General features: G+C 45.3%; 4 protein-coding genes across 8 annotated transcripts; 2 read left to right on the top strand and 2 right to left on the bottom strand.

Moving 5' to 3' along the window:
* The first annotated feature begins 242 nt into the window (after positions 1-242).
* On the top strand, positions 243-828 carry LOC6557172. Its single transcript, XM_001984225.2, has one exon. It carries the CDS (start codon positions 269-271, stop codon positions 767-769), a length of 501 nt encoding a protein of 166 aa, XP_001984261.2. The 5' UTR covers positions 243-268; the 3' UTR covers positions 770-828.
* Positions 771-2,008, bottom strand: LOC6557054 (RNA exonuclease 4). The gene has a single exon (XM_001984226.2). It carries the CDS (start codon positions 1,673-1,675, stop codon positions 851-853), a length of 825 nt encoding a protein of 274 aa, XP_001984262.2. The 5' UTR covers positions 1,676-2,008; the 3' UTR covers positions 771-850.
* A 327-nt stretch (positions 2,009-2,335) lies between these two features.
* LOC6557191 (neuralized-like protein 4) lies at positions 2,336-8,601 on the top strand. Its single transcript, XM_001984227.3, has 9 exons — positions 2,336-2,744; positions 2,810-3,184; positions 3,250-4,199; positions 4,265-4,441; positions 4,515-5,599; positions 5,660-6,490; positions 6,549-6,861; positions 6,927-7,037; positions 7,098-8,601. The coding sequence occupies exons 1-9, from the start codon at positions 2,571-2,573 to the stop codon at positions 8,371-8,373; spliced, it is 5,292 nt and encodes a 1,763-aa protein (XP_001984263.1). The 5' UTR covers positions 2,336-2,570; the 3' UTR covers positions 8,374-8,601.
* Positions 8,594-15,699, bottom strand: LOC6556739 (heat shock 70 kDa protein 4). Of its 5 annotated transcripts, none has more exons than XM_001984228.3 (8): positions 15,582-15,654; positions 15,068-15,331; positions 13,040-13,991; positions 12,419-12,958; positions 11,511-11,606; positions 10,663-10,866; positions 9,033-10,593; positions 8,594-8,976 (listed from the first exon to the last, which is right to left on the bottom strand). In XM_001984228.3, the coding sequence occupies exons 2-7, from the start codon at positions 15,172-15,174 to the stop codon at positions 9,964-9,966; spliced, it is 2,529 nt and encodes an 842-aa protein (XP_001984264.1). In that variant the 5' UTR covers positions 15,175-15,331; positions 15,582-15,654; the 3' UTR covers positions 8,594-8,976; positions 9,033-9,963. The 5 variants fall into 5 exon arrangements, with proteins under 5 accessions (XP_001984264.1, XP_032599411.1, XP_032599413.1 ...); XM_032743520.2 differs by having other exon boundaries at positions 15,638-15,652; XM_032743522.2 differs by lacking the exon at positions 11,511-11,606 and having other exon boundaries at positions 15,582-15,699.
* Positions 15,700-15,751: the final 52 nt, after the last annotated feature.

The following is a 15,751-nucleotide window of genomic DNA, read 5'->3' as shown; positions in this document are numbered from 1 at the left end:
ATTATTTGGCTTTTCAATAAATATATGTATTTTTATAGATATATATGTATATCTATATACAAATTATTAGACCAGTTCAACAAAAGCACATCAATCAGTTTTTTTTTTCTAACAAATGCAAGTGTGTATAAAATTATAAAAAAAGAAAGAAAATTATATTCAATATTCAAAGTTCAACTCAACATTTCGATTAATATATCGATAAGAGCACCATCCCTGGCAGTAACTTTGCTGTAAATACAGATTTGTTTACCAACAGCATTATACAATGGGAACGCCGCGAAAAAACTGCAATTATTATTCACCTTACGCAAAAAATGTGGGCCAATATCCATCACAAACAACGGACTACATGTCCCAGCATGCGGGCGGCCTGCAATCCCCGCCAACGGACAGACGACAGACAACACACAACTCTAATCAGAACGCGTCGCATTTCTATCAGAGCAGAAAAGCAACGCCTCAATCCGAAAATGGTGACTTCTTCTTCTTCGAGGACAGAGGACAGAGCTCCGGCGAAAAGAGGCCGCACTTCTATCAGAATAAAACACCGCAACAAGATCAGCGTCGCAATTACGGCTATCGCGGCGGACGTGGACGTGGAAGTCATCGATCCACATTTGGAGACCGAAGCGGAAACAATCCCTCCTCACAGTACTTTCACAGCTCAATGCTCGAGGATCCGTGGCATGAGCTGATGGAGCGCCACAATGCCATCCATGGTAGCGTGCTCAGCGATGACCCGAGGGCCGACATTGATGCATCTTAACTTTAAATTTCAACACTTTATACATTTATTAAACTCAATTAATAATAACTTAAAACTAAGGAGATTCTTTCTCCTCCTTTGTCATATGTGGTGCTGCTGCTTCTGCTGCTTCTGGATGTGACGCTCCCAGTCGGCGGCGATGCGATTGTAGACGCCCATCGCGGCACGTGCATCCTCCACAGAGCTGTGCTCCCCCGTCTGAATCTCTTGGCCGAGCACGGACAGAGTCAGGCGCTTCAGGCTAGGCGTGTGTCCATTGGAGACGAGCTTGCAAAGCGGCTTGTAGCGTGAAGTATCGCGAATGTGGGCCACTGGATGCTTAATGCTCAGCACACCGAGATCTTTGCGCAGCGCATGACCCACCAGTATCTTGCCCTGTAACATCTTAGCCACCTCTGCCTGCACCGCTTTGAAATCCTCCCCATTCTCAATGTCATGCGGTCGAATGCCCGAGACACTGGTGCGATAATCGACGACAGGCTGACGCGGCTTCACATACTTGTCCAACAGCACCTCACCTCGCTTGTTCACGATAGAGACGCGCGCCAGCATATCCTCGCAGCCGTTGTGGCTCACGCCGACCATCTCGCAGTCCATGGCCAGGTAGCGATTCCTCTGTGCCTTCCGCTTCAGACGCGCACGCGCCGATTTCGTCAATGGGGCATCGCCAGCGACGAGTACCTCACCATCAGCTGCTGCTGCTGACTGCTTCTGGTTCTCGGTGCCGGTAGCTGCTGTAATCGACGATTGCCAGTTAGAGCCGGCGGCGCGTCTGTTTATATTCGATTGTTGCAGTTCCAGTCGTTCCATGGAATTTTGCAGTTTGCGTTGACCTGGCGAGTTAATTTGATTGTTGTTCTTGGCGCGATTCATTTTGAACTGCTTTTGGGGCTGTGGTGAAGACATTGGTGGGCCAGTTTGAACTGTTTGAACAGTTTGAACTTAAATATTGTTTGTTTCCTTGTTTAAATATTGTTTTGTTTGCAGCTAAAATTCTCACAATGTGTTTTGTCTATCGATAGCTTATTATCGAGCAGCGACTGCTGCTCTTTCTTTTGTATTTTTAGTAAATATTTCGTAGCTTCACATTCACTTGAGCTATGAATTCAGGCGCTCAATATATTCAATTTGTTAAACATTAAGCAAAAATAAACGAGCTCTGATCGCAAATTTACCCTTGCTCACAACAAATAATCCACAAAGTGCTCTGCTAAGCGACTAGCAGCTGTTCCATCGATAGTCGACTACAAATAAATCGAATAGTGCAACAACAGCAATGCATTTAGTTGATATTTTCTGTTATAATAAAGTAGCGACTGTTAAATTTAAATTATAAACCTTTTTAAGGAGACAAACCCCCAACAATCATTTATTTATTAAGCAGTTGCTTGTGTTTTTAATTAATTGAATGTTTTCTAAAATTGAAAGATAATTAACTTCTGATTTTATAAAAATAAATAAAGTTGCTACCGTTAAGTAACAGACAATGGAATGTTAAGATTGTATCGCTGTTCACCTGCTGTTAACAAGTAACCCAAATAAAAAAAAATAAAAAAAGAACGACTGAAAAACAGGAAAAGGAGCCAGCAATTAAAAATAAACTATTTCAAATAAAGGAGCCTCGTCAATTGGCACATGACACGCTACATTTAAGTATTAATTGAAGGATAAAAAAAAAACCATGCATAGATCCAATAGTGCAAAACAATTGAGAGCTGTCGTTAACTGCAACTTAGTTCAAAATAACAATGAGCAGTGAAAAAAGTGTTATTTTCGAGCATAATTAAATAAAGTCACAGACATGGCAGCCAGCTCCGCCTTGCAATGCTTTCACACACGCTGCGGTCGCTCCATAACGCTGGGCAATGGCAATCGCTCCGCGCAGCGCTCGATGCGAAATTTTAGTCATGCGCTCGTCTTCAGTGCGGAGCCCCTCGTCGACGATGTCCTCTTCGAGGTGGTCATCGAGAAAAAGGTGAGTTGTGTATAAATATAAGTATAAGTATGTGCTTATAAGCCTGACTCTGTTATGCCCAACAGAATCATTCGTGGGGCGGCAGCATTGAGATTGGCGTCACTTCTGAGTCGCCCGAGGATTTGGAATTGGTTGCCTGTGCGACAGCTATGAGGAATGGCACCTGGGTCATGTCGGGCATTGATGTGCGCAAGGATGGCCGGCGTCTGATCGAGTACTATGGCACCGATCTGGAGACGCTCAACGAGAATGATCGCGTCGGTGTCATGCGCACCTCCAACCACGATCTCATCTTCTATGTGAATGGTGAATCGATGGGCATCGCCGCCAAGAATATGCCCAAGCCGCTCTGGGCACTTGTGGATCTGTATGGGCGGTGTGTGCAGGTCTCCCTCTGCCCCACAGACGCCTGCAGCAGCTTGTTCAACAGCAGCAGCGAGGTATTTTTAGCTTTGGTTGATCACCTGTCCAGTTTTCAGTTGACTCAAGATTTGTCATTTTGCAGCTGCTGGACTCGCCGTTGCAACAGCCATTGCAGCAGGTTGTACAGAATCTGGATGTGCCCATGAGCGTGGATGTTAGTGTGGTCGATAGCTGTAGCCTGGATGCGTTGGCACGCCTTAATCTCAATGGCAATGCTAGTTGTAGCTCGAGCAGCGGCATTGGCGACTTCTACGATGTGAACGATCGGCTGCGGTTTCATACGCGTTGCGGCTCCTTGGTCAAGCTGGTGCCCAATTTCCGTTCAGCGGAGCGACGTCGTCCGCTCGATGAGTTCAACAATGGCGTCGTGATGACCCATCGTCCGCTGCGAGACAATGAGCTGTTCGAGATACGCATCGATAAGCTGGTGGACAAGTGGTCGGGTTCGATTGAGGTCGGTGTGACCACGCACAATCCGACGGTGTTGCACTTTCCGGCAACGATGACGAACATGCGTAGCGGCACCATCATGATGTCCGGCTGTGGCATCCTCACCAACGGCAAAGGCACGCGTCGGCAGTATGGGGAATTCAATCTGGATGAGCTGCGCGAAGGGGATCGGGTGGGCATGATGCGTAAATCGAATGCCAATCTGCACTACTACATCAATGGGCAGGATCAGGGCGTGGCGGCGACACGTGTCGCTGCCACATTATGGGGCGTCATCGATCTGTACGGCATGACCATCAAAGTGACCATTGTGGATCGCGACGAGCGCGAACAACAGAATTTGGTGACCAGGCGCAACAACTTTGTTGCCGGCATGTACACCGCCGTCCAGTCAGGCACGCCCACACTGAGTCTGCTCAGTCCGGAGAGCGAAATGAATGTAGCCGGTGCAGCTGGTGGATTGAGCGAGACCATATCCAGCACACGGGCCATCGCACGCAACGATGATCGGCTCACATTTCATCACATCTGCGGCAGCCATGCCACAGTCACTCAAAGTGGACGCACTGCGCTTCGACCCAAGTAAGCGTGTCACAATCCCAATCACAGTTGGTCTCTTTACATAAATCTTACTCCGTTTATTGCAGCGCTGCGGATGATTTCAATAATGGCGTGGTGCTCACACGTCGTCCACTGCGTCCCAATGAACTGTTCCAGGTGCGTCTCGAACGCGTAGTCACCAAATGGGCGGGCTCCGTTGAAATGGGAGTGACCACGCACACCGCCGATGATCTGGACTTTCCGTTCACCATGACAAACGTGCGGTAGGCGAAGATACCCTTCACACGGTAGGATCTCTCTTGGTTTTATATTGATCACTTCGCCTCTCTTTTGCAGCTCCGGCACCTGGATGATGACTGGCAATGGTGTAATGCAGAATGGCGTCACTGTCATCGAGCAGTATGGCCAGAATCTGGATCGCCTCCAGGTCGGAGATCGTGTGGGCGTGGTGCGTAAAGATGATGGCACCTTGCACTTTTGGGTCAATGGCATTGACCAGGGACCGGCTGCCACAAATGTGCCGGAGCGTGTCTACGGCGTCATCGATCTGTATGGCCAGGCGGCCCAGGCAAGCATCATTGACACCTCCGAGTGCGGCAGTCCCGATACAGGCAACTCAACCATTTCCAATACGACGCTGTACAGCGAGGTTCCGCTCCGCTTCCACAACATACACGGCGCCAACGCAGGCATCTCGAACAGTGGCATGACTGCATCCCGTCCCAATTCTCTTGCGGAGTTCAATGATGCCATTGTATTTAGCAATCGGCCGTTGCGCAATCGCGAACTCTTCGAGGTGGAGCTGGAGACAATGGTGCGTCACTGGTCGGGCAACATTGAGATTGGCGTCACTGGCACTCGGCCGGAGGACATACAACTGGCGCCAAATGCTACAGATTTGGAAGCCAATGATACGATTATATTGTGCGGTCCAATGATCTTCCACAATCGGAAGACCATTCGGACGAATGTGCTCATCGATCTGGATACGCTTGGGACGGGCACACGTGTCGGCGTCATGCGCAACGGCGACTTTATACACTTCTTTGTTGATGGCATGGATCAGGGTCCAGCCGGGGAGTGTCATGCGCCCAACATTTGGGCCATCATCGATCTCTACGGGCAGTGTGCTCAGGTCAGTCTGACCCAAACACAGCTGGACATACGTGCTCCGTATGCCACCAGCGAGAATTCGCAGAGCTGCCAGGCCACATCTGTCATACAGCATCCAGCACTGGAGGCGAAACATCGCTGGACCTACATTTCGGGCAATGTCGTTCTGACCAGGGATTGGACAGAGGTATCTCGATATGCTGGCGCCACGGCTGCTCTCTCCCACAGTCTGGTCTTCTCAGAGCATCCGCTCAGCGCCGGCTCACCCTTTGAAATCAAACTAACCTCCATTAATCCCATTTTTGCCGGTGAGTCTGATATATATCTATATATATATGTATTCTTTATTCTAGTTCTTCCTTTTGCAGGCTGTCTCAGCATTGGCATCACCGATCTCAACTTGGCAGATGAAAGTGTGCGCAAGATGCTGCCGACGAGTCTCAAGCGCATCCCGGCGAATGTTTGGTATGTCAGTGGCAACGAGGTCCACTTGAATTCCAGCTGCCTGCAGCGATCGCTAGCTTCCCTGGAATGGTTGCGTGTGGATGATCGCATTACGCTGGAGCGTGTGGAGAATTCGGTTAGCATTCTGCTCAATTCGGAGAACGTCAATATTCAGTTTCACAATGTGCCCAACAATGTGTATGTGGTGGCCGAGCTGATGGGCTCAACGATGGGTATTCAGGTGATTTCCACGCAGATGCCGGCATCGCCGTTACGTCCATGCAGTCTGCGGCTGCAGGATTCGATGGACTTTGGCATGGATCCACTGAACAAGCAGGACAGCTCAATGCTGGAATCGATCGATTCAGAGGCGCAAAACTATGAATTCGTCGACATATCCAATAAGAATGTACGCCTCGGAGACGATAGACGCAGTGCCGCCAGAAGCAAGTCCTTCAACCAGGCCATCGTAAGCCTCAACAAGCCACTGTGCAAGGGCGAGAGCATCAGCATCAAAGTGGACACCATCAACAATAAGTGGAAGGGCACGCTCAGCTTGGGTGTGCTGGCCACGTGCCCGCAGGCACAATCCATGCCCATATCGCTGCTGAACTGCAAGAGCAGCTGCTGGCTGGCCACCCATGACTACATCAACATCAATGGTCAGGTTATGGCCTCGAAGTATGGTGAGGCACTCGAGAACATACAGGTGGGCACAGTGATCACCATGACGCTGACACACGCTGGCATGTTAGGTAAGTTGAACAGCAGCAGCAATCACTACTATCTGGTAACATTCTCATTCCTTTTCAGTCATCATGGTTGGTTCCACAAATCTAGAGGATCTGGCCAGTGGCTTGTCTGGTCATGTGTATCCAATTTTTGATATCTATGGCAAGTGTGAGAAAATCACGCTGCTCACTGGAAGCGATGCGACACGCAATGGCAATGCCAATGGTACGCCAATTTTGGAGGCACCTGAGGCACTGGAGTTAGACAATATGCCGCAGCAGTGCGAGAAGGCGCACCTTGAGATGCATGAGAAGGAGAAGGATACGGAGCAGTTGAGCGATAGTGGCAGAGAATTTCCAACGGGTGCCTCAACTTCTGCCTCTGGCAACATCATGTTAGTGTTCCCAATTACTCCCAATCGATGTTGTTCTATAATTTTGTCTTCCTTTTCACAACCAGGACCCGTTCGGTTATGGAGAGCGTCTCGGAGAATCTGCTGCTTAATATTTCGATTAAGAATCGCACACTGGAACAGCAACGAAATGAGCTAGGAGGCTCTTCATCCACGTGGTAAGTGCAACTTATATATGTATATAGGATAATTATTAATTTTTGACTGCTGTTTTGCAGTTGTCTGCGCGAATCCTTGCAGCTGCAGCACAACACGAATCTGAACATCCAGCGGAGTCAGAGCACCCAACGTTTCCAGAACTCGCTGAATACCTCAACGGGCGGTGGTGCGAGCGGCTCGAATAATGCTGTGGCTCAGGCGCATGCATCGAACGCTGTTTACGACACGAACAAGGAGTACGATGATCAACCATTGTGCTCCAATGTGGCCTCCTCGTCCATGGTGGCCTCACACGAATCGGAGCATAGTGAGAACAATGTGGAGGCTGTAGTGGAGGCAATCAACGAACGCGAACAGTCCAGCGAGCCGGGTGACAATGTGCTAGAGGATGATGAAATTGATTATATGAATCATTTGTTGCTGCTGCAGCAGTTGCAGCAGAATGAGTACACGCGCATGCAGCATCATCTGATGCCCGATCAGATGTCCTTGCTGAATTTGGATCTCTCCTCGCTCAACTCCCTGGAATCGGAGACCAATTCCAGTAGCAATGCTCGCGAATCTTTGCGTACGGCAGCAGCGGGACTGGAGCAAAACGATTGCGAGTATCTGAAGCAGGTGAAACGTTTCTGTTCGTCGTTGGTGCTGCCGCAGGCCTTCTTCGATACACGCCTCGATCCGATTTGCTTCTGCTCCAAGTGCAGCGGAAACTGCCACGGCAACGGCGACAAACTAGAGGGCTGGGTCTACTTCAAGCTAAACCAGCTGACAGTCAATGCGCTGAGCACATCTGCTTCCGGGTCATCTGCTGGGCAAGTGCACTTGGATCTCAATGGCGATTGGCTACCCTTCTACTATATGACGCGCGTGGATAAGATACGCGCCATATTGGATCGGGGACAGCCACTGCCGCTTGAAATGGACGAGGACATGGTGACGACCACGCATAAGGATGAGCCCGGCACCCGCCTGGAGTTGTATTATTCGCCCAATGCCACCGTTATTGAACCAGTGCTGCCGCAACATCACTATGTCTCCGATCAGGGTGTGCATCGCATCTCCACCTCGTTTGAGGTGTATGTACGGCGTCAGTCTATCTCTGGCGTCACCACGGGCAAAACAGCCGCCGAGGCGAAGAGACGCAGCCTGAATACGATCGACAATGAAGCGGGCAATGAGGGTGCCGCAGCTAGCGGCGGATCTGGCACTCTTAATGAATCCTCTGTACATCTGCTCAACGACCTATGCTGGTTTACCAAAGAGGCGGGCGCCTGCATCATAAATGCATTAATTATCAAACTGGATCGCATCGAAGAGCCCTCAATCGACCCCTAAATAAACTGTCCACGAATAGTAGAATATATCTCCAAATACATATGTATACATATATATGCCCTAGTCACCATTGCAGCTGAATGTTCTAATTAACTCGTATATAGCCCATGTATGTGATTAGATACACGCTACGCTTAGCTTCGCATTTGCATTCCCCCCTTTATAAGTAAACATGTTTTTTAATGTGAGCGCATATAAATCTCAAAATATAATCACAATGTTATGCTACAAGTGTCGTATGTATTTTCCATCATTTCAGAGAACAAAGTTTAAATGTAGAATATTTAAATTTATTTAGATTTTAGCTTCGATTTCCATTTGTGTGGGCATCTTATTTGAGTGGATGTGTGCAATTTGTTGCACTTTATTTTTCATGTTATCCATTCTCGAACTAATCTGTGCCACTAGCTCATCGTCCAATTTCATTTTCTGCTCATATTCACTTGTCTTCTCACTAAGATCCGCCAAATTGGCTTGAAGCTCAGCTATCTTAGCTTCGAGTTCCTTTATTTTGTTATCTTTTTCGGGTTCATCTTCACTCTGCATCAGAGTTTGGCAATAGGATTCGCAACGTTTATTCAAATTGACCGATAACTCGCTCAACTGTACAACGAAATTCGAGTTATTTTTATTTCTAGTTGATAATTTTCGTCACTCACCGAAAGATTTGTGGATGCAGCGCTTATTAAATATGCCTGCATGACAATTAGTAAAATTACAATGACTTTCATTTTAATAATTTGATTTTTTCTTTAAACTTGTTGCGATATGTTCAGCAGCCAAAACGTGAATGGAATATTTATGAACGTTTCTACATTTTATACCTAAACCGTTGCTCTTCAAGAATATAAATATATATATATGCATATATGCGTGCATATATGAATCTCACTTAATGGGCATTCCAACAATTTCAATTTCCCAGAAAATGTTTATATTGGCAATGAAACAAAACAGATTGTTTATTTGCTTATAATACATATATCCTAAACCTATAAAATACATACGTCTTTGATCTTGAATATGTGAATAGGGAAATTTCAGACCCCCACATTGTAGTCAATGTGACCGATTTAAAAATGAAACCCATTTTTCGTGCTTTTCGGAATCATCATTATAATTTTATTTGATTATTTGAATTCCATTCATTTAGTGTCGCTTTTGTTATTATTCAACTATATGCAAAAAATTGTCGATTAGAAAATGTTTCTTTTTTATTAATTTGTTGTTGTTGTTGCATCCACATCCATTCAGCGCTGCCTGCCACTACTATTCATTGCCTGTCTCTACCGTTATCTGTTGCTGCATTTAATCAAATCATAATCCTTTGTTTTATTCGCTTACACGTGTAGCTTATGTTTACAGTTTGCCAGTTTGTCTGCTGATGCTTCGAAAAAGCAAAAGTGCATATACAATTGTTGTTTTGTTGTTTGTTTCATGTTCTTGTATACGTTAAGTTAAATTTGTTTTCTTGTTTTTGTTGTTGTTGATGTAGTTGATGTTGTTGTTGTTTGTTTACCGTTAGCCAATACCATATATATATTTTTGAATATACTCTTTACCGACGAGACGACGCACATTGAGCACAGCTCACTCCACATCCATGGATGGATCATTGACGCCCGCATTCTGCGCATTGTTGCCATCCACATCCATTTTGTCGCCGGCAGCAGCCGAATTTGGATCGCCACCATTTTGATCCGCATTCGCGGTATCCTTGGGCGGAGTCGTTGTCTTAGCAGGAGCTGGCTTCGGTTTCGCGCGCGTAATGACCGAGTTGACGCAGGCATTCAATGATTGCACCTCGTGGCGCAGAGCTGCAAGCTGCACGGGACTATCAGCGGTGCGAGGAGATTGCGTGAACTTCGACAGATTGGTATCTAGCCACTTTTGCGCCTTGTCCGCAGTTTCGGCAATGTTGATGAACTCGGTCTCCGTCAGATGATCGTATTTGGGCACTCCCTTGCGGAACTCGGTGACGGCCTGGCGGGCCCAAGCGATGCTGTTCTTCAGCTCCTCGAAAACAGCTGGACACTGCTCGAAATCGTGTGCGCGATGCCGGATGGGATCGGTCTTTTGCAGCAACGCCGTGAGTCGGCTGGTGTAAGTCTCACGCTCGCAGTCCACACCATCTTCATATAGCCAGTTCTCGAGATCATTCAGCTGCGACACAATCGCTTCGCGCTCCGAATCGACCACATAACGCTCAAGTGGTCCGCCCTAGAAATTTGAGGCATGTCAGTTATAGTTTTCTATGCATATAGCTATAAGTGGATTCAAAATAACTACCAGCAGCTTGTTGCGCATATCGTAAACAAACTCTTCCAATCCGTTTTTAGCATCGATGCGCTCCGTCTCCTTCTGATCGTTGGTGATCATCTTAGTCTCCTGTTGCGAATAATTGGCCATCTCGGCTAGATTGAAGCCATGCGTAGCCACGTCCATTGGCAGCTCAACGGCCTTTGTGGACTTCTTCTTGGTCTTGTCGGTGCCCTACAATAGACAACAATAATAATGAGTATAATTGAACGGATCTCGCTTGGGCACAATTTTTCCAATTCTTGTAGCCAATAGAAAGAGGAAATAGCTCGAAGCGGAACAACAACAAAGCGAAGAGGAAAAACAGCTCAAGTAACAGCCTACAATATGAGCGGGAGATTGTGATTCGTGTCTAAGTTATGTAAATGCAAGTTGTTCTGGAGTAGCATTCACTGGATTAAAGGCGCATTGTAGAACGTGTTGTTTTTGTTGTGGTTATCAAAATAATAAATAAATTATAAAGAAATATATATGTATATTTGCATAAATCAAGAATGTTTTTTTTTTTTTTTTAAATATATTTTTTTATGCGTATTAGGCAACTTGCTTAAGCAATTTCATATTTCAATTGTTGTAGTTTCTTTTTAGTTTTTTATTTTTCAATATTCATGTAGGAGCACACAGGGTAGGCGGCTTATGAGCGGTCTTCATCATTCGTTTTACCATCGGTTGTTGGGTGGGAAAAGAAAGCGCAAAAGTTTTGTGCTTGAATTTTCACAAACGACATTTCCAATTTCGTGACATTTCTCATTTTTTATATTTAGAAATTATAATTGCATTTTAAAGAGATTTTAATTGCTTTAAATTTGAAAACGTACCGAACCAAACCAGCCCTTGACCCGTTGTGCCCACCCTTGTCCGCCAGGTGATGAGGCTGTTGATGTATTATTATCATCCTCATTCTCACAATATGCCTAAGAGAGAGCAAAACGCGAGCGCACAATATCCAATATTTGGGTAATAGTAGTAATAGTAGTTGTATGTATATATGTGGCATATATATATATATATTTATATTTATATCAAAAAAGTACAAATGCAATGCACAATATTAAATAAATCAACAAGAGCAACAATTACTACAAAACACTAGACGGGAAATGAAACCAAAGCGCATTCATTATTAAAGAAAAAAAGCATAAAATGGGAGCTGCAAATATGCATAGCATTAAAAGATAACTAATATATTGCTTAGAATGCATATTAGAGATAATGATGAAGCAAACGTTCATGCGATAATGATATATAACAAGTATACGCCCCAATGCTCGGAGTTGTTTGTGTAAAATTCATAAAATTCATGTAAAATTCATTCAATAATAAAACAAAAATAATAAATAATTGTGAATATTTTATAGCAATAGCTTTTCTAGAAATGCAAATAATTGAAACTCAGATTTTGTTCTGCTTATAATCCCTTATATTTGCCTATCTTGATAATAAAAATATGTGTTTTAGCTGAGGTTTCATTCCCTGTCTAAGTTAACTAACGGAAGACTAGCTGAACAGCAAATAAAGACAGAGAGAGAGAGAGAGAGTTAGCAGTGAAATAAGAGAAACCGATTGTATTGATGAGAAGTGGGTGGAGTGGAGTGGTTAGAAGTGAAACACTTGAAAGGGTTAGAAAACTGCGAAAACAGAGCAGCGCCTAGGCAACAACAGATGCTGATGATGATGATGATATTGGTGATCAACATGATGAGTGAATGAGAGATTTGAGACTTACCTCCGGTTGGGCATCCATTTGTTCGCCACCAGCATTGGGTGCCGCTTGCTCGCCGGCAGTCTTCTCCTCGGCAGCAGCCTGCTCCCCAGCAGCGGCAGCCTCTTCCTGCTCCTTACGATCGATAAGTGTAGCCGATGAAATCAATACGATGCCATTCTGATTGATGCGCACTTTCAGTTTAACGTCCTGGCTCTCGCCACGGTCCGTCGGCTTCACGTCCTTGATTTTCCAGACGCCAATGGTTTGATCCGGATACGGCACCTGCTGACCATACACAATGGACGCATTGAAGGGTCCTTTGCGAGCAATTGTCACCAAGCGGCTGAACGGTGACGGATGGAATTGCGGAAAGATCTCAACCTCACCATTCGAGGAGGCGCCATCGCCATCCCAGAGAACTTTGACGGCATAGTTTTGTATATCGGTCACTCCAAATTCACGGACACGCACAGCCGGCGACATAATGGCGCACTGAAGAGCTGCGCCGCGAGATACAGCCTCATCCTGGTTGAGTGTGGTGCTAGCCGGCTTATTGAAGACCTACAATCAAAACAAACAAATTAGTGATTGGTGATTAGCTTTGAGTTTGAGCAAATCAATCAAAAAGTGATTGCAACTGACCTGCTCAATGAGCTGCTTGATGGATGGTATGCGAGTGCTGCCGCCAACAATTTCCACCGAATGTATTTCGTCCAATGACAGCTTGGACTCTTGCAGCAGCCTCTTAAAGGTTTGCTCCACTCGTTGAAAGATTGGAGCGCAGAGCTCCTCCATTTGGGCACGTTGCATTGAGGAGCTGACATCGACATCATCCAAGAAGCATTCAATGTTTAGTGGCAGCATGGTGCTGTTGGCAGACATCTGCTTCTTTAGCTTCTCGATTTCGGTCAGCAGACGTAAATTGGCGCGTGCATTGGTCTTGGCATTAATCTTATAGCGTTCGAGAAACTCCTTGGTGAAGTATTCGGCCAGCGCCAGATCTATGTCCCGTCCACCGATCTGATCCCAGCTGCTGGCCAGCATCTTTAGCTTGCCCTGGGTGAACACACAGGCGCTGACCTGCAGCGACGAGTGGCCTAAATCAACAAAGATCACATTGCGAGGCTTATCCTCCAACAGATCGTTCTTGTAGAAGCCATAGGACAGCGCCGTCGCCGTTGTCTCATTCATCAGGCGCAGCACATTGAGTCCGGCGATTTGTGCGGCATCCAGCAAGGCGCGACGCTCCGCATTCGTAAAGAAGACAGGACAGGTGATGACACAGTCATTCACCTGCGTTTGCATAGCGGCCGCCGAGGACTCCTTCAGTTTGGTGAAGAGCATGGCCGTCAGTTGTTCCGGCGAGAAATGCTGATCCTCGTGCAAATAGTTGACTTTGATGCCAATACTGCCATCATTGCGCGCCTCCACGCGCGCTGGAATGCTCTTGAGTTCGTGTTGTACATGTGGATCATTGAATTTGCGGCCAAGTAAACGCTTGAAGCCGCCGACTGTGTTTTTCATGTTGGTCACCTGTTGGTTCTTAGCGGCAACGCCAATGATGCGCTTCTTCCCATCAAAGGCCACAAACGAGCTGTGTGCGAGAATGAATTCAAAATAAATTACATAATTTATAAATGCATTCTTTGTCACGCTTAACGATTTTAAGAAATATAAGTGCAAAAATAAAAAGCGTCAAATATGGTAAAAAAAAAAACTGCCACAACAAACAGAACCAAACTGGCATACATCTGTGTGTGTGTGTGTGCATGTATACATCATGTATATGTATGCACACAAGGTCGTATATGTATATAACAATACGTGTGCATTTGTGTGTATTTTCCAGCGTGTTTAGCCGGCTTTGACTTAATTTTTGACCAATGCTTTTGCTCTCTCTCTCTTTCTCGCACTCTCTTTTATTCCCCACTCGGTTCGCCGCAACAGCTGCTGCTTGCTTTGCGCTCTCTTCTTCATTGATGCTACACCGAATGACCGCATGACGCATGCGATGACATGCGAACGTGTGCGTGCCTACAGTGTTTGTGTGTGTGTGTTGTGTGCACACTGTCCAAATTCAAAGAGAATATAAAAAGATAATACAAAAAAAAAAAACATATTGGCAAAAGTGGAAATTGCGCCCACGCCGTCTACATTTATAAATCAAAAATCCAAGTCAAAAATTGGAAATGGAACATGCAAGATTTCAAAGTTGATTCTCATTAATTTGCAATGCTTTTTATGGAGCACACAATCAACAACCAAATTTAGGCCTCAGCGCACAATTGCATATACATACGTATACATACATACATATAGAATTATGCATACATATGAACATATGCACATTACATGTTGTATGTACTTATGTGAAAATCGTTTTTTTCTTTATAAGCGTTACCAGTGACAACTATAAAAAAATACTGGAAATTTCTAGGCGCGCATACACACACACACCTAATACATATACACACGCCTATGGGAGTACGCATACACACACAAACAACTGGGCATGACTTACATTTGCACATAACCTCAAACACTGAGAGAGAGAGAGGCAACGATTATGTACAACGAATTCGATTAAAAAAATAGTTTGTTAATTGAATGCCAATATATAACACATATAGAGAGCGAATAATCATAATCATGTGTCAATTTAATACTTACGGGGTTGCACGCAGACTGTAGTCATTGGCAAGAGTCTCGATGCCGCCGGATCTGGCCGCCGCCACATAGCAGCCCTCGTTACCGAAATCGATGCCAATCACAGACATATTCCCTTCTTCTCTTCGTTTGATTGATTTAGTTTAACTAATTATTTGGTTAGACGACGACGACGTTGTTGCCTAGTATCTGCTGATTTGATTTGCTTTGCTTTTTTCAATGGGCGGCTTCTCTGTGTGGCTATTTTGCTTTTCTGTTTTTCAGCAACTGTAAGATAAAATATGTAAAATTAGTATTAAAGTCAGCAATTGAGATACACACACAACACAGAGGCATGAAATTTATTTCAAATGGTATTTGATTTGAGAGTAGCCTTCGATTTGGGGCATTTTCACATTGATAATTATGGATTTGTTGGTGGGCTGTGGGACCCAAATCGACGACCACAGAATTTGCAACGATTTTTCATTGATAACAATTCGGATTATGCATATTATGTGTCTGACGAGTTACGCACAGTTTTTGCCAATTTGTTATATGTGTAAACGCTTTATGATTATTTTAAGAATTTACAAACGCAGTTCAATTTTTCTACCGCGACCGACACGTTTTTTCAGCGTAATGAAATTGAGGCAGCGACGACGTCGACGTCGACCGAGAATAGTGGCGAAGCTTCTCGAAACAGAA

The sequence above is a fragment of the Drosophila grimshawi genome, unplaced genomic scaffold, assembly GCF_018153295.1.
Source record: "Drosophila grimshawi isolate 15287-2541.00 unplaced genomic scaffold, ASM1815329v1 contig_44, whole genome shotgun sequence".
NCBI lineage: Eukaryota > Metazoa > Arthropoda > Insecta > Diptera > Drosophilidae > Drosophila > Drosophila grimshawi.
This window is presented reverse-complemented; position numbering and strand designations above follow the sequence as displayed.

What these genes read in the sequence shown, in the direction of transcription:
- LOC6557191 (XM_001984227.3), top strand. Translation starts at nt 2,571, where the DNA reads ATGGCAGCCAGCTCCGCCTTGCAATGCTTTCACACACGCTGCGGTCGC. An exon ending in AGGTGGTCATCGAGAAAAAG is followed by an intron (nt 2,745 to 2,809) that starts GTGAGTTGTGTA and finishes TATGCCCAACAG; the next exon opens with AATCATTCGTGGGGCGGCAG. An exon ending in GACACACGCTGGCATGTTAG is followed by an intron (nt 6,491 to 6,548) that starts GTAAGTTGAACA and finishes ATTCCTTTTCAG; the next exon opens with TCATCATGGTTGGTTCCACA.
- LOC6557054 (XM_001984226.2), bottom strand. Translation starts at nt 1,675, where the DNA reads ATGTCTTCACCACAGCCCCAAAAGCAGTTCAAAATGAATCGCGCCAAG.
- LOC6556739 (XM_001984228.3), bottom strand. Translation starts at nt 15,174, where the DNA reads ATGTCTGTGATTGGCATCGATTTCGGTAACGAGGGCTGCTATGTGGCG. An exon ending in TACAGTCTGCGTGCAACCCC is followed by an intron (nt 13,992 to 15,067) that starts GTAAGTATTAAA and finishes TCTCGCACACAG; the next exon opens with CTCGTTTGTGGCCTTTGATG. An exon ending in AAATGGATGCCCAACCGGAG is followed by an intron (nt 11,607 to 12,418) that starts GTAAGTCTCAAA and finishes GCTCTCTCTTAG; the next exon opens with GCATATTGTGAGAATGAGGA.
- LOC6557172 (XM_001984225.2), top strand. Translation starts at nt 269, where the DNA reads ATGGGAACGCCGCGAAAAAACTGCAATTATTATTCACCTTACGCAAAA.